The sequence below is a fragment of the Miniopterus schreibersii genome (genome assembly GCF_964146895.1).
Source record: "Miniopterus schreibersii genome assembly, chromosome: 11".
NCBI lineage: Eukaryota > Metazoa > Chordata > Mammalia > Chiroptera > Miniopteridae > Miniopterus > Miniopterus schreibersii.
In genome coordinates, this window is record NC_138111.1 from 20,451,878 (window position 1) to 20,470,459 (window position 18,582).

General features: G+C 42.9%; 1 protein-coding gene across 3 annotated transcripts in view; it reads right to left on the reverse strand.

Moving 5' to 3' along the window:
• The window catches only part of SLC44A1 (solute carrier family 44 member 1), a 145,407-nt gene extending 127,498 nt beyond the window's left edge, over positions 1 to 17,909 (reverse strand). For all 3 annotated transcript variants that reach the window (XM_081150682.1, XM_081150681.1, XM_081150680.1), the window contains exon 1: positions 17,613 to 17,909. In XM_081150682.1, coding sequence (XP_081006808.1) covers positions 17,613 to 17,648 — 36 coding nt within the window. In that variant the 5' untranslated portion in view covers positions 17,649 to 17,909. The remainder of the gene's footprint in view (positions 1 to 17,612) is intronic.
• Positions 17,910 to 18,582: the final 673 nt, after the last annotated feature.

The window sequence follows — 18,582 nt, forward strand, 5'->3', positions numbered from 1 at the left end:
AGAAATCTGGAAATTCAGCTCCTCTCAATATGGACATTGTAAAAAATAGATACCCAGAACCAAAAACAAAACCTTACATTGATCTATTACAACAAAATATAAATGCCCAAGTACAAAGGTGGAAAACCACCTCAAGATAATAAATAGTCACATTTACACAGAACTGAAGTGATGTGAAGATTATAATAAACCATTATTTCAACACATACTGGGCATGAAGGACATTCTAAATTTGGAAGGAACTTAAAAGCATATAGTGGTTGTTTCTATGTGCCAGAATTATAAATGACTATTGTATTCTTTAAACTTTTCTCTACAATGAGCACATACAGATTTTATAATCTGAACAAGACGCATAAGTACATTTTGGTATTAGTGCATGTGATCTTGAGCTAAAGTAAGAGGTTATTTCTCTCCTGCAAGCTCTCACACTTGCTCCCCTCTCTGTCCCCACCAACCGGCACTGACCAATTCTCCTCTTGTCTGCTACGTCATCAGCCAGTCTCCTTTCACCCCTCCACTTATCTTTCGTCTATTTTTCCTATTCTTGTGATTTTTCTAAAATTCATGCTATAACACATCACACTTCTCCATCAAAACAAAAACCCTAATGGCTCTACATCTTGTCTAAAGAAGAGGAAATAATATTCCAAAGGTGAAATGATTCACTGAAGCCATAAATTTCCAACCTACCTCTCAAGGCTCCCACTACATCCCGTCATACCGAGTCCCAAAGATACTACACTCTTCTACAAACTCAACACTCACCACTGAGCTTCCTCTAAGCCTTTGTTCATACCCTTCTTATTAATACAATTACTTACTTTGGCTAACACTGGCTAAGTGCTTATTATGTGCTAGGCATAAATGCCAAGAATTTACATGTCATTTTTTCCTACAGTCTTGTCACCAACCCCCAGGAGTAAGAGCTATTAAATGAGAAAAAGTCAGAGCTGTCAGCTAATTTTCCCAAGGTCACCTGGCTAGTGAGTGATGGAGTAAGAACATGAATCTCAATCTCCACATTCCAAAGTCCAAACTCTGAATACAATCACCTTTCTAACGTCTATCTTTCCGTCAAGACCCAAACAAATGCTAACTTCTGGCACCATCCCTAATTCCTCTAGTTGGAAATGATAATCTCCTCCACGGACCCACACAATTATTTAATTTCTTTTTACATATGTCTATAGTACCCATTGGATTCAAGAGCTATGAGGACAGAAACAGCTAAATTATTACCCTTCACAACCTGGACCCACTGATAGTGCCATAGGGCTGGCAGTACTCAGTAAGTGTCTGTCAAAGAAGAAAGGCATGTCCAGAGAAACAAAGACTTCTATTTCTTTCTTTCAGTGGTTCACACACAGACAAATGTTTGAATCAGAGGTACAAAAATTTTTGCACAGTACAAACTACACAGCTTTTGAAGCTGGGCAAACCTGTTTACAAATCTTGGCTCTACTACAAAGAAGGTAACTGACCCTGGGGCAATTCATGTAACTCATGTTTCCCTAATCCCTCATCTGTAACATTGTGAGACTAACGATAATATGTGTAAAATACATAGCACCACATTTAGCAAACTGAACACTTGATAAATAGTCAAGTGTTACTGTCATTAAATTCTGGCCATGAAGACTTGTTTCATGCCCAGAATGACAGGGCCTCATCTCTGTGCTTTCAAAACGTCAGTATTTCTATGCAAGGATGGGGAACTTTTTTTCTGCCGAGGACCATTTGGGTATTTATAACAGCATTCGCAGGCCATACAAAAGCATCAACTTAAAAATTAGCTATGAAAAAAGCTCCTAGATTTATTGAATTTCAAGTCCTGCCTGTGGCTGCCTTGGCAGGGCCAGACCAAACGGCTTCGCGGGCCGTATATGGCCCACAGGCTATACATTCCCCACCCCTATTCTATACGTAGATACCATGACACACCTAGATAACAATACCCAGGCTAGTATAAAATTAAATGCTGAGTATTCAGAGAAGGGACTGATCAGTGTGGACTAAAAAGAAAGTCTTCTTGAAAGGAAGGGATATGAGCTGGCTTGTCAGGACAGTGTTTGGACAGGAAAGAGAAAATTTTAAACAAGGGGAAGATCGTAAGAAAAAGCAGTAGGGCAGGTGAAGATGTTTCTTCCAAAAGTACGTCTCTAGTACAATTCTTGCTCAGTGGGCAAAGGTCAAATGAATAAACTGAGGGGAGAGTCCAGAGGGAATTTTGAATCTAATGCTGCTATAAAAGGTACACTGCTAAACAGAATAAAAGTGGGAAAGGAGCAGATCTGTATTGCTTATGGGGAAACATCCCGTAAAGTAAGAATTAGTAGTTTATCTAATGAACAGATGAGTAAGAGCTCTCTAAAATGAGCATAAGCAAAATCCTACTGACATATCCTTTGTCTCTTATTAGCTTTGGTCACTATTTTTATCTCTCACATCTATGCCGGTATCCCTTCCCTACCCTGTCCTTTAACCCTGTGAAACCTATTTGTATGGATAAAGAAATAACAACTTAGAGAACTACCACAGTCACTCACATGTGGGTGTGTATAAAACACAGAAGACAACAGGGCTGAGGGTTCCTTACAACTAAAAAATGCTGTTTGATCCCTAAAAACCACCAGGGCTGGGAAAAGTCATTTATTATTAATACTACCAAGGACCAAAAAAAAAAAATTAGGCACATCCTGTTGAGGAAAAAACAAAGACATTAATTTTAGAGCAAGACCAAACTGGTTAATGAACTACGACACTGATATGCACAACAGGATAAGCTGTCACTGCTCTGTGACTGCAGCTAAGGAATGAGACAAAATACACAGAACACTTTCTGGCAATGGACTCGTACCTTCTAGGCTCCGGATGCTGGAATGAAATTCACTCAGTTGCAATTTTACACAAATCATCCACCATGATAATGGTATGAGAGTCCAGCATCCTGAGTTTACGTATGGATTTTTCAAATCTATGGGCACTTGTTCAATCAGAAGTTGAAAAACATAAAAAACACACACCTAGCTGACAAGTATTAATGAAAACAAAACAGTTGGTTCATCTCCACAGTCCATATTAACCATGTTGACAATAAGGAATAATACCCCTACCTTTAATTTATCAACACTATACGTCCCGGAAATAAATTTTGGTTAATTCTAATTAAAATTATCAGTCAATAGCAATAGTTGATGCCAAACGGAGAAAGTCCCTTTCAGAATTACATTACTATTGAAAATACAGACAAGAACGTTAAAAATTAAACATGTTGAATGAAATCATTTTAACATAATATTGAATTGTGGTATAAAACATTTATTTTTCTTTTTATTATCTTTTTTCTGCATGTGTCACAAGAAAGACCAGAGGCTTTGAATATGCCTACATCCTTTAGCAGAAGATGTATATGCATATGCACTAGGCAATGATGCACAAATTGCATTTTTTCCAGTTGGCCAGTAGTCCATTCATTAACCTTAAGTGGAATTTGGGATACCTAAGAAACACAGAAAAGAAAGTAACACTGGACCTTTGTTCCAGTTCTAGCTGATTTGCTTACCAGCTAAATAATCTGAGATCCTTAACCTGCATGAATTGGTTTTCTCGTCTGTAAAAAGGATAGTTATAACTAACACAAATGGTTGGGTTTTTTGTGTTTTTTTAAATGTTTTTATTGATTTTAGAGAGAGAGGAAGGGAGGAGAGAGAAACATTGATGAGAGAGAAACATCAACATCGATCAACTGCCTCCTGCACGCCCCCTACTGGGGATCAAGCCCGAAACCAGGGCATGTGCTCGGACTGGGAATCGAACAGGTGACCTCTTGTTATATGGGTCGAAGCTCAACCACTGAGCGACACCAGTAGGCACAAAAGGGCGCTCTTAATGGTGGCTCAAGATGTTCTTCTTTGAGGGGCACAGAGGTAGTTCTCTGATTGGAAGGGGGTGCATGAAGATGCCTCTGCACAGCACTGCACTGAAGATTATGTAAATATTAACTTTTCTATCAAAGAATGAGGATTTGGTGGAGATACTGAGGTAGCTAAGTGTCTCCCAGGCCCCTCTCCTTGACGCCAGCACTGCTTTTTGTGGTAATAACATATTATAAATGGGAAAAGTGACATGGGAGATACAAAGAAGACAAAAAGTGAATATCCACAATGCAAACTCATATAAGATATGCAATTTACATGTATCCTTTCTAAGATTAATTCAATTTTAAAAAGTCTGGTTTCCTAGATTCTTGGGAAGATTAAACCCTCTTATGCAACTCAGCATTTCACACCTGTTACATGCAAGCTACTATCTTGGATGCTGCTAAAGATAGGGGGGAAAAATGAAAAGTCCCTCAGCTTCAACAAGCCAACATATAAAACGAACAAAACTATTCTTACACTGGAAATACAAAACTATTATGAGACCAGAGTGTGACCCAAACTGGAAAGGGCTTTAAGAGGTCTGCCATCCCCACCGCTAAGGTATCGCAGTTCACCAAGTAGATTTCGTCTATGCTCTTCTTAAATACCCCATCAGCAGAGAACTCATGCTTTCTGAGACAGTTCATTCATTTTTCAGGCCGTTATTAGAAATTCATAATAGACTTGAGTAACTCAAAATCTATTTACATTATTTTGCCAATACTTTAAAGAGCATGTTGAAGTTCTGTTTGAGGTCTGCAGAGCGCTTCCCACCTATGGGTTGCCTGAGCCAACCTTCTTGTTGCTACCGCAGTCACTTTTGTTGTCACTTAAGAGCATGTAATTGAGAAGGATTATTTCAAGCACTATTTCTCAAAATGTGTTCTGCACAGCTCGAGACATAATAAATAAAAAAAATTAAGGACAAATTAAGTTCGATGAAGGCCAGTTAGGCAAAGTTAAACTGGTTTCCTGGGGGTAAGATTAGGGAGCAAAGAGCCCCTAAAATGCTAATATGCAGGGTGACACTTCAAATGGGGAGAGGAAGGGGAGGTGAGTGGGAGGTGATAGGAAAGTGGTATGGAATGAGCGGGAACTTCTCAACTTTTTCTTGACCTCAGACCCTTTCTTGGAGGACCATGTTGGAGGAGCATCCTGATGCTTTGGGAGCACCTCCTTCAGGAAACACTGACTAACGTATCTTACATAAGAACATTTGTATCCTCAAATGGGATGGCAAGTAGACCACCACCCACTGAGGACAGAGCCTGGTAGGGAGCAGGCCCTGGGAAAGTGTTCCTTCCCCCCAGGAAGCTCCCTGCTGTTTGCTGGTCACAAGTGTTTTCACTTGGCCTTGAACAATAAACTTTTAAAAGCTATCACCAAAACTAGAACTGCATTCAATTTTAAAATGAAGTGTCTTATTAAAGTATTATTCCCAGACCTTCATAACTGAAATCCAAAATGTTTTTCTTGATGTAAATGTATGGCTAGTTTCAAAATATATTTAATATACTAGACTTAAAACCTGATGTCTTTAGAATTGTTTTTACAACACTTGATGTGTTTAAAATTGTCATGAAAATACAAAATCACATGCAAAAGAGATGTGAAAAAACTTCAGGGTCTAACAAGCAAGGGACGCAACTCTCATAAATATGCTCAATTTTTAAAGTGCAGTTTAGTACAAGTAAAAAAATTTAAAAATTTTAAAAATCTAGCTATTACCCTACAGGTGAAAAATCTCTGCTTTGCATCTGATCCTAGTGTGCATGCTAATCATTTGTGCTATAGTCAACCTCACTGTGGCCATTTTCTTCCCCCCTTCCTTTCCTAACAGCTCTGAGGAGCCTTGTTGGGATTCATTATTAAATAATGTTAGCATCAACTGCATTAACCCTTTCTGAGACCATAGATCTCCAAAGACGGACTAAACAGACATGTATATATTCTTTTATTTAAAGCTGTATTCTCAGGAATCTCAGTAAGGGGAAAGAACACAACAGTAGTCACACTGAGTAAACTAACTGCCATGATAGACTTGTTTAGACTTAAGTTCTTAGAAGAAAATGCAGAAAGGCCCGGGAGGAAATGCAGAGCAGTCAGGAGTTCCCAAAGTCTGAAGTTTATAACCACCACTTACAGAGACACTGCACCAGATTTTCATACCTGGACCTCTAGTTTGAGCTGGACTGATTTAAAACCAACAACCCCTGAATTCTCTCTCTTCCCCCCCCCCCCACCCCTTTAAAGTGAGAGTAAATAGTTTACACAATCTCTGAATTCAGGTGACAGAGAAGTGATATCTAAGATAAATTTAACATGCTACTTAAATGTAGCAGTTCTCAGTAGAGCAAAGAGAAGGAAATTGCAATGCAGCAGGAAATGAAAGGCTTTCAACTACTTAGGGGGACCTTGGGCAAGCTGGCTGAACTTTCTGAGCCTCAGTTTCCTAACCTGTAAAATGAGGCTAACACTAGCACGCATCTGGGTTGCCGGAATAAAATGAAGTTATGTGAGAGCAGACAAGTAGGGAAAAGAGCGCAGGAAAACCCCCAGTTGATGACTAGTCACCACAATTTCCTGCACTCAGTTGTCCATGCTCATATTTCATGCCCTTTCCTTCCCCTCGGAGACCACCCATCCTTAAAAGCATCTCCTCTATGCAAATGACCTAAAGCATTTTCTGAAATGTAGTACTGGGTCTTCAGCTGCCTGTGGGAAATTGCTGCATGGAGGTATTAACGTCAGTATCACTTCAAACTCAAGTCTATCTAAAACTGAATTCATCTTCTCCCCAGATACTAGCCTCCATCTCAACTCCCATGTCTATCAATCATAATACTTTCCTTGGATTATATGGCATTCTAAACCGGTTTTATCCCTCCCCTGCAGCCCGCATATCCAGATTAAGTCGGGAAAGTCTGTCGTATTTCAACCCTGTAACATTTCTTCCCTGTTTCCCATTTACACTCTTTGGTTCCAGTTAGTGAACAATTGCCCAGTGGCTTCTGCTTCCCCTTCTGCCACCTGAGGCACAGACAATGCTATCGGGTGAATCTCCCTTAAATCATCCTGAAAACCTCTCCAGGTCAGCCCGTTTCTTTCCCCCCTTCAAATATGAATGCCTTCCCTACGCCTGACATCTCTTCTCCCTGCTCCCGCCAGGACTACTTTTGAAACTGACATGCAGGAAGTCAAAGGCCTCCTTGCCCAGCTCAAACCGTCCCTGCTCCCTACTACCACCTCTCTAGCTCCCACTCTCTCTAAACCCAACCTCTCAAGTCCAGATCAAGGGTCGTTTCCGAGAAGCCTACTCTCCAACTAGTCCATCCTTCTTGGTTTCCCCGTTCCCTGAACTCCTAACCACCTAATTTAGCCTGTCCTGATTATTGCTATTTATTTCACCCACAGCACTCATCCTCCTGACACAACGAACAATTTTGGAAGTCAGGGTCCTTTTTCCAAATCCCATACACAAGATTTTTATTTTATTTTATTTTAGGAAGGATTAATAAATGAGGGCATCCAAGAGATTTAGTTTATATTAATAGGGTACTGTCTGAGATATTTTCATGGGTTGTGCAGTTTGCTACAAGCCTATGAGATAGGTTTTATTATTGTTCCCATTTTATAGCTGAAGCACCAAAGGTTTGGCCCAAATAACCCAGCTGGTGACAGAGCCAAGATTCATTACCTTACAGTCTGGTAATATAGCCAATACTCCTGCCGGTAGGTATAAGATGGGGTTCAGTCCTCTGAATTCAGGAGCAGCAGTAGGAATGGACTAATTTTATGAGGACAGCAGAAGCTCACTCACCCATTAGAGGATCATTTACTTGGGCATGATGGTGAAAAGAGACACATATAATATAGACTAAATTCAACTGAATTTTATTTTAAGAAAAGAAATTTTACACCATAAACAATTATGTTTAAAATTAAACTCTTTCGCTATTACAAATAAGGCCACGTGGATTCTTGCATATAGAATAACGACACTTTGGGATGACTAAAGGGTGTCAGATTTTTTTATGGCTTTTGATGTATGTTGTCAAACAGTGTCCCAACAGGGTCATTCCAAGTTATTCAGCAAATCAATAAAGTATATCTGAGTCAAAACCACACGAGCAATTAATATCATTCTGTTAACATTTACCAAATTTACAGATGTAAAAGGGTGTCTCTGTGCTTTAAATTGAGTTAATTTGATTATCAGCAAGATTGAACATATTTAAATATTAGTTTACTATTTCCCCGTCTGTAAATTAACTGTTTGCTGCAGAGATGCAATTTTTATACTGTGAGAGCTCTTTATATCACAGATATTCTAAACAACAATGTCAATCTTCTGTTTTATTATTGCTTCCATCAACAACAACAAAATTAAATAGGAAGAAAAAAAGAAAAACACTCTTTTTCCTTCTCAATTCTAGTACATTCCACCCAGGAATTAATGGCTCCTTATGTGTATCAGATAAGGAAGAAAAGGAAGGAAAAAAATTTAGGGAAAAAACAAGAGGAAAAAATGAGTACCAATCAAAGATAAATACACATAGAACTGAAAAGTCAGGAGAGGTAAAGAGGTAACTGAGGGGGCTACAGGGAAAAGGTTATACTGACCCCCTCAAGATTCTCTCGGGGCCCACTGCGTGCCTGAAGCCACCCTGGCCTCAGAATGGAAGGGGCAGTGGGGTGCAGAACAGAGAAAGGGCTCAGCAGTGGCTGAAAGAGTATTCCTGGGGGAACAGGAAGAAAATTGTACGACTTTCAACTATGAACTGTGACAAGTTTTAGAATGGAGCTATCAGCATAATGTTAGGAAACACTAAAGAAGTGGGATTTACAGGCAGAAGAAAATGGCAAAATTATGTAGCAGATACTACTGGCTGCCTACCCAGTCGTGACCACCCCCCCACACACATTCTTTGTTGACAGGGTCCTATTCTTTTTAATCCTCATGTGAGGATATGTTTTTGTTTGTTTTGGTTTTTTTCATTGATTTGAGAGAAAGAAACATTAATGTGAGAGAAACATCAACCTGTTGCCTCCCCTATGTGCTCTGACCAGGAATCGAACCCGCAACCTTTTGGTATACAGGACGATGCTCCAGCCACCCAGCCAAGGCTGACAGGGCCCTATTTTTGTTTCTGTGTTGCTCTGCCCTCCACTTGACTCAACAGGAAATCCTGGTTAGTCTAAGCCAGTTACGAGGTCCTCTGCCTTCCCCTTGCTAGCGATCATTCAGGGATGAGTATGCAGCCCTGCTGAACTCCAAAGAAAGGAGAACCACTGGAGTCTGTGGGCTCAGCAACACGTGGGCTGGAACAACCACATCCATCTCGGGATCGTGAGCAGGGAGCTAAGGAAGGAAGGCTCCTTCCAGAAAGTGACAGAAGGAGAACTCAGGTTCTTGTTGACATCACCCAATCACTGAACTAACCAAACCACCAAACCAGCCAACTTGGAAGCCATCCTACCTCACAACATATATGAGGTAATCAGTTTTCCTTAAGGTTTTATGAATTTAAGGTGTTTTGGGGGGGAGGGGGGTTGTTTTGTTTTGTTAACTTTCCTATAGCTGAATTCATCCTAAGTAGTTCATAATGAAAAGAATCTTACAAGATTATAATTCTACCAAAAAAAAGAGCAAGCTTTAACACCCTATTGCTACTGAACATCTTGAAGCAACTATCTATTTTCAATTTTTCCATCTTTTTGCTATTTTCCTTATTTTACATTATAAAAAAAATGTATCCAGACATTAAACACTTCTGTTTGACAATTTTCAGACTATCTGTCTGGCAACCTTAAAATTAGCATAAAAATAACTTTTAAGAGTTTCCTTACTAAATAAATGTCTAAATATTTGGTTGTGGGATGCTGTGGAGAGCAGCTAAGGAGAGTAATAATATTATTTTCATACACACAAATAAATTATAGCACTTTATCAATCAAATATCTGTTAAGTAAATTCTATTATACAACTGATATGAAATCACAGAGAAGTCCACCAAGGCAGGGTGGGGGGGTGGGGAAGAGACTAACACCCCCCCGTTGAGTATATTAAAACATATTAAAAAATACAAATCTCTTTTTTTAAAAAAATCACCTCTTTAAAAAAGTACTAAGTTTGATACAATGCATAAACTCAAAATTGGAACATTATGCTATGTTATATTCCAAATAAACCAGAAAACAAAAAGTACTAAAAGGGAAGAAATATCTTTGTGCCAGAAACTTGACCATTTCCACAGAGCGAAATTCCCACAGTAGAGATAACGCCTCTTTAATGACAGACGCTCTTTCCCAGCTCAAACAGGTTTTCTTTATGACTCTACACATGAAGTCCCACCCATGTGCACCTGTTATAAAAACACCGGCACCGTAAATCCAAATGGCCCATTATCAGAGTAGACCAGTCTTTTCCCATCCACCTTGACTTGGTAACTAACACCTCAATAGTACACTTGCTTCATACATTAGACATAGCCCTGCAACACACAAGCTGCTTAAGACTGCTGCTGAAAATTCTGTTCAGTCTGCTAAAGCATTTGTCCTTTAAAAAAAAAATTTGTATTGAATTTTAAAACATCAGAATTGCTAAGGTAGGAGTTCATCCACCTGTAGATGGTAATTTGTTCAAATACTGCACGAGCACTTATCACATACCAGGTGCCACCTAAGCACAGAGAATGACAGCAATGAACAAAGCAGGGGCGGTCTCTGTCTTTACCAGCTGAGTCTAGACCAGAGGTCAGCGAACATTTTTGTAAAGTAAATAGTTACGCTTGTAGGTCGTAAGGTCTCTTTCACAACCAACCGCTGGGCTCTGCCTTTGTAACATAAAAGCAGCTATAGATTGCAGTACACATAAATGGATGAGTGTTTGTGTGCCAATAAAACTTTATTTGTAGACAATGAAATTCAAATTTCACATAATCTTTATGAAATAAATTTCTCACGCAAGAATGTTCTTTTGATTTTTTTCAGCCATTTCAAAATACAGATACCATTTTTAGCATTCTTAGCTTGCAAGCCATACAAAAACAGGTGGCTGACCAGATCTGGCACATGGGCTATAGTTTTGACAACTCCTGGTTTAGAAATTCATATTAACTGTGTAATGATTTGTTTAATGCTTGAAGTACTCAAGGGGAAAACACATAAAGCTGTGAGAGTTTGAGGAGGAAATATGGCCTGGTATGAATGATCAAGGAAATCTTTCCAAAGAAGTGACTTTTAGGCTGAAACTTAAAGGTTGAGTAGTAGCCAGCCAAAGGCAGGGAGAAAAGCAAAGAGCCTTCCAGACAAATGAACAGCATGTACAAAAGCCCGAAACTAAGGAATACAATTGACGGGAAAACCTGTGAGGTTGGAGCACAAAGAATACCAAGCACGCCATGGCGCTGGAGAGATGTGCAGCAAGCCACACGGGCTTGCTGGCTAGGGTCTGGGATGCTGGCCTTTGTCCTAAGAGCAATCAGAAACCACTAAAGGCTTTCACTAGGAGAAAGGCAATCAGCTCTATATTTTTTTGAAGATCACTAAGACTGCAGTACGGAGAAAAATTAGAAGGGAGCATGAAAGAACAGAAGGAGATGTGTAAGCAAGGCTCTGGCCAGAGGTGACAGAGGCTTGAACTAGGGTGCTGGCAGTGGTGTTTAGGTTAAAGAGGCAAGGTGTCATGACTAGATACGAACTAATGAAAGGCAGGTTCCCCCATGATTCAGGTTTCCAGATTCCAGGCCAGGACGTTGGTATTATTCAGTGAACCAGAGATACTGAAAAGTGTGTGTGTGTGGGGGGGGGGGGAATACATATTTTGAGTTCAGTTTTAGAAATGCCAAGTTTGAGTTGCCTACAAGATAGTCTAGGGAAAGTGCTAAGTAATCCGCTGGATATGAGGATCAGAGACTAGGACAGTTTGTTTCAATTTAGTAATTCAGTAATTCAGTTTGGAATGGTTGGCATACGGACTATAACTGAAACCATAGAGGGAGATGAAATTTCCTAAAGAAAGGATATGAAGAGCAGTTTCCAACCTTGGCAGTCCATGAGAATCACCAGGGGAACTTCAAAATATTCTGACACCCAGGCAGCACCCCTTGGACAAATGAAATCAGAATCTCTGGGAGTGGCACCCCGACATCAGTGTTTTTGAGAGTTCTCAAGTGTTTCCAATGTGCAGTCAATACTGCAAAGCTAAAAAGATTTAAACCATTAAGAATTACCCATATTACAGAAAGATCAAGACAATAAGAGATTAAACAGGTTTCTAGTCCTAGCTACCTCACTTTAAGGCAGGGGTGGGGAACGTCCGGCCTAAGGGCTGATATCATTTGGTCTGGCCCTGCCAAAGCAACCACAGGCGGGATTTGAAATTCAATAAATTCAATCAATTTTTCAGGCCCTTGGAAGAACAAAGGTTCCCCACCCCCGCTTTAAGGTATCTCTCTCTGTGCCTCAGACTACTTCTTACCTTTAAATTCTAGTTTAGCCCAACAGAAGTGAGACAGTAGGGCTATTTTTTCTCTAATATCCCCCAGAGTCCCAAAAAATGTAAGCCAAAGTTATAAAATAAAAATATTTCTTTTTTCTTGGGGGCTGGGGGGAAAATAGAAAACAGCTATTAACCATTACCAGTAGTAAAATATAGAACATATTTTTATAAATAATCATCTTCCCCAGCCAATAACATTTAAAAAGATATTTGTATTGATTTCTAGAGAGAAGGAGAGGGAGAGAGAATCATTGACGTGAGAGCTGGCCACTTCCTACATGCCCCCCACTGGAGCAAGCCCACAAATCCAGCATGTGCCTTGACTGGGAATTGAACCCACAACTGTTCAGTGCAGGGGACAATGCCCAACCGAGCCACAGAGGCCAATGCCAGCCAGTAACATTTTTAGTGATAGAAGTAATACATCAAGGAGTACCTGATAGTATTTGTTAAGCCTGGGAACATTCTAACGGGACTATGAACATTCTAACGGGACTATGAACATTCTAGCATACTATGTTGCTCCCCAGCTAGTAACTTTAGGATGATCAAAATGGTGACATGAATTTAACTTGGAAAGTCTTCCATTCAAAATTTTATTGAGTGGGACCTTTCTAAAGATAAAGTGATTTGGGAAGCATGCATGTGAACACAGAAGAGCAGCGCAGTATTCAGATTAAGACCTGAGTTGAAGTTTGGATTACTTAGAAGCTCTGTGACTTCAGCCAAGTTTCCCAATCTCTAAGTCTCAGTTTCCTTAGCTGGAAAATGGAAGTAAAATCAACTTCAGAGTTACTGTAGAAATTAAAACATGAAAACGGCTGTGAAAAATAGCAATACATTTTTATACTATTTCCAGCCAATTTTAACACTAACTTTCACTTACATATTTTGAGATGATCTCTGCTACCAGTACAGCATTTTAAAGGATTAAAAAAAACAGTCTTCATTCCATGACTTTCTTGTTCCAGTTACAGCAAATCTACTTTGCTGGACATATTTTAATGGAAAAACTTAGTCTCTGTCGGTAATTCCCACTACATCTTCAAATTTCATTTTCATCACCTGACCTCAAATTCCACAAAGCAAATGGAGGCTACATTATTCATAAAAATCTGTTAAGCAACAGTTAACATACTCAAAAGTTAACCAGTATTTGTGAACTACTTGTTTGTTTTCTGTTACTCCCAAGACAAGATATGAAAGCTACAAAAAGACAGTGAAAGGTACACTCTCAATTTGAAGACTATGGGGCAAGACAGGAGACAAGTACAATTTCTCCTAAAGTCAGATGACAGGGGCAGTTTGTTCAATCAGTAAGATTGCCCTCCATCCCTCTCATAATTTCTAAGGTTAGTACTGAAGAGAACTTTAGAGCACTTGCAAAAATCTCCTGGCCTCCAAAGCACTGCTGTGAGAAATAATGATCTAGCCATTAACGCCAAAGACTTAGGGCAATTTGCTAAGTAATCTTTCAAAAGCCTCCTTCATTCAAACTGGTTTGTCAATGGGAAAGAACGTTTCATAAATCTGAAGATTTACAAGTGAACTTTGAAGTTTAACATTATAAGAGTAGAAATTATGTCAGGTTATAACAGAACAAACGAATTATGGAGAGTTGGGAATAAATTTTAAGAGTCTTAGGGAGGATTAGTGCTGCAAAAAAAAAAAAAAAAAAACCCACAAAAAAAGTCAAGAACACTATCTCACTTTTATGTTCCCTTCAAAGAGATTTTTAGGCAAAAGCTATCATATGTTGGCTTGTTTTGAGCAAGTACCAATATTAGCAAACAACTTGTAGTAGTGACTAAAAAACAACAACAAAGCATAATTAAGAGTCCTATAAGAGCCCTGACTCATTAGACACAATTAAGATTCTTAGATGTACACACCCTATACAGCACAAATTATCTTGCCAGTAACTGCTCCTTCAGCAATGAAATACAAACAAGTAGAGAACGTGACACTTTCCTTTGATCTAAATCCTAAAGCAGGATAATTATTTTGGTGGCAAATTATGACATATAGATACTGCCAAGAAAATGAAAATAATACCAGGACAGACTACAAGAGATGAAACAGTTTGGAAGACCATAATCATTTATGAGAGCCTACAACAAAGCAAGAGACTATGAGGGAAAATAAAAACTGAGTCTCTACTAGAAAAAGAAAACACATGATATTTACATTGATAAAAGCTGCCAGGGCTGTTTAGTCACTGACAAAACCACTGAGAAAAGCTCAGTTGAAATGCAGATTACCTCAAAGCACAGCATTCTGATGTGCCTGGCAAGTTATCATTAGAGTTTGCAGACAAGCTCTTTTAAGATGTTAGGGCCACTGCTACAACGGAAATATAAGCATTGAGCAAAGCACCCAGGAGAAAAGGAAAAACCTACTCAATTCTGCAAACTGACACGACCACTGACAAAATAGGAAGGGATGTGAGAAAGGCGGGTGAATTTTAACTTAACAGTTCAAATCTGAGCTTAGAAGATCATGGTTGGTGGAATTAGCCCAACAGTGAAACACTTGGATCAGGGCTGGATCCACACTCAATGTTACTTGGCAGCCAGATGTTGAAATCTGTGTATATAATTCTGTTCACTGACTACTGCTCAGCAACTATTATGTACTGTACAAGGGATACAGGGCACTGCAGTGGATACAAAGATGGGGAAAACAAAAGTAGTTCCTATACTCAAGAAGCTTACAATCCAGCAAAAGGGATGACAGAAACATATTCTCCCTGAAAATACAATCGAGGCTCCCAAGGGCGGTTCAAAGTGGTGTGGAGGTTCTCAGCTGGGGAAGATTTCATCTTGCATCCCTATTTGGTTTCAATGCAACATGTACAGATACAGTATTATTCTAAAGCTGGTGAATGCTCCTGAAAGGAGCGTTAAAATGTCAGCAGACTGGTAACATTTCACAAATGAAGAATGATGCCAAAATCTCAAATAAGGAAAACGAAAAAACAAAAGATGAGCCCTTTGGCACAAAACCTGCTCCTCAGTGCTCCCCTGAATGCTACAAGTCCCTAAAGCTGAACTTAAAGGCATGTGACAGCTGCTGATTGGTTATAGGAATTCACAGAAGAAGAAAAAAAGCACCCCTTGGGGGTGCATGACATGCATCTTGTCTGTAGAACATGGCATGAAGGAAACAGTGGCTCCAAGAGGGGAAAAAGGCAGAGAATGTGTGACAGCATTCTGAAAAGTATAAGAGGGAGCTAGACGAACGCCAGGGGCTCTCTCACTACCTGTTATTGGAGCAAAATTTTGGTGCAGCATCCATCCCTCCCAAATTTAATTGTTCAGGCACCAACCAAGCCACTCATAAATTATCAATACTTTCCTATCTTAAAAGGTATTTCACCATCAAGAGGATGTAAAGTTGCCCAGTTCTTTAAAGAAAGGCAATATAAAAGATGTGTTTTTGGTGAAAATAACGTTTAAGGAACTATGGGGTGAATAACACCCAACCTGGCCCCCCCTCAACCCAAAATCCCCAGCCAGTTGAAAGGCATTGTGTTGCTCTACATCTTTATTTGTTAACATGAAAACTCTGGCCTATCGACCTCTTCCTTCATAAACACCACCACATGACAGTTCTTTGCTATTCTGTAACTAAATAGGAAGGTTTAACAACTAAACCAAGCAGCCTATCATCCTAGTAGGGGAAGGAAAACAAAAAGAAAAGAAAAAAATGGGTAAGCAAACACACACAAAAACACAAAAACCCCACAAAACTGGGCAAATAGGAAGGATACTTGATAAAACATAAATGTCCTCCATTCATCTGCAATTCTAGTCATTTTCTCGCTAACATCTAAGATTTTCAGAACAAGTATGCGGGTTATTTAAAACTGAGTTATATATAGTCATTTAGCAGCAGCAAAACACTTCTGGCATTATCACAGATGCTCTCTGGAGGAATTCCCCCCCCCCCAAACTAGAATTTTTCTTCACCAAGAACAGACCAGTCTTTATTTCTAAAAAGAAGAGCCCTTGTCTCCCCCCAAAACAAACAAAAAGACCACAGTTAAACTGGGCGCTAATGAAAACTGTGAGCTTCCATCGCAGGCGTTGTCAGAGCCTATTTTTCACACACCACCACCAGACAGTTCGATGCAGTATTCCTGATTGCTTTTTATCGTATTTGTAAATACACTCCCTAACCCACTAAATTGGGTAATTTACAAACAGGTCCTCTCAGTTATTAGCGGCCAGCAGTCAAGTCCTATCACATTTGATCCTGGCACAGTTGTCTGAACATTCCCAGCCCGGGATCCGCAGGGGAGGGGAGCGCGGGGCAGGGTGGGGGCGGGGCGGCGGCTGGGAGGAATCTCTGCATCTCAGCCCTCGGCGCCGACGCTCGGCCCGTGCCCACCGAAAAACTAAATTCCGCACCTCTTCCTCCGGTGACACTGGCAACAAAGAGGGAGTTTCCGTAACGCTCCCGTCACCCGCCAGGTGCCCGGGCTCCTGCCCGGTCGTCCCGGCGCCCGCGCGGGGGCCTCGGCCGGCGCGGAGGCCGCGGAGCCCGGGTCGGGGCACCGGGGGAGGGGGGGGGAGATCTGGGAAGCGGGCCGTGGGGGGCTCCGGGACCCGCTTACACATCTGGACCCGTTCGGGGGGCGGCAGGCGAGAGAAAGGGGACATCTAATGGAGCAGAAACTGGAATAGATGGAAGAGGGGTGAGGAGCCCGTGCTGGGGGTACCCCTCCTGGAAGCACAGAAAATAGTCGGTGGGTAGGGAGGCGGGGAGACTCGGCCGAGCTGCGAAGAGGGGGCAAGGCCCGGAGGACGAGGGAGGGGGCGCCGCCTGGGGCAGAGAGGGGGCGCCGGCGCCGCGTCTACCTGCGGGCGGGCGGGACGGGCCGCTCAGGTGTGACCGGGAGGCGGAGGCCAAGTCGGGAAGGGGCGGAAAGGAGCTGCGGGCGCACTGGGGGCCGCGCGCGGGCGCCCGCGGGTCAGCTGCGGCGGAGGCAGTGCGGGGGCATCTGCGGGACAGGCGGGCGGGAGGGGGCGGGAGGGGACGGGGGGCCCTGGGGCGCAGGTGGGCGGAAGGGAGCGGCGAGGGCAGCGAGAGGCTGCGGGCGGCGGGCGCCCGCGGCGCGACGCGGCGCGGCGCGGCGCGGGGGAGGCATCCCGGCGGGCGGCCGGGAGGCGGGAGCCCCTCACCTGCGCGGCGGAGGAGGCGGAGTTGCAGCAGCCCATGGCGGGGCCGGAGGAGCCCGGAGGCGGCGCCGGGCGCGCAGCTACGCCCCGGAGCCCCTCGGCATGCGAGCGGGCGGGCGCCCGGGGAGGGCGCGGCCTGGCCCCGCACGGCTCGGCGGTGGCTGCGGCGGCTCGGACGGCGGCGGGTACTCAAGAGGCGGCGCGGCTCGGGGCGGGCGCCGGCCACATCCCACGGCGGCGGCGGCGGCTGCGCGGCTCCTGCTCCGCTCCTGCTGCTGCAGCTGCTCCCCAGCGGAAAGGGGCGGGCGGCGGCGGCGGCGGCGCCTCCCCCTGTCCCCCGCCTCCCGCCTCCCGCGCCCAGTCCCTCTCCCGCTCCCTCTCCCGGGCCGCCGCCTCCTCAGCGCCGCGCGCGTCTCCCATCAGACTCCCCGCCCCCAGTGCAGCGCCGCGCGGGCGGCGGAGCGGCGGCGGCCAAAACGAGGCCGGGCCCTTTGGCACGCGGCGGAGCCTGCGCGGTGTCGAGCCCATTTACTGGTGGCACCGAGGCAGAGCTGCCTCGGGGCCAGAGGGCGCGGGGGGTTGAGGCGCCCGGGGGCTGGGCTGGCGCGCAGCGTAAATGGGGCCGGGTTGCTTCCGGACCCGGGAGGCGTGGGCGAGGCACGCGGAGTTGCTTGCTGTCCCCTCTGGGAGCGCAGCCCGAAGTCCCCCATGGCTTCCTACTGCTCCGACGGCTGCTTTTTATCCAGAGGAAAGCGCGCACAGTAAACCTTCCCTGGAGAAGGGGTAAGTGATGGAAGACAAGGAGAAACAAGCATCTGTTGCCACTGGCCCCATTTCGCCGATGTAAAAACTGAGCCTTGAAGCAACAGCTAATGAAATACACCCAAGGTCAAAATTGTTATAAAGACAGAAAGTTCTCCAGGCCTCTCAGCTCGGAGCCATGTTGGATCTGAACTAAGCTTTCATATATGGA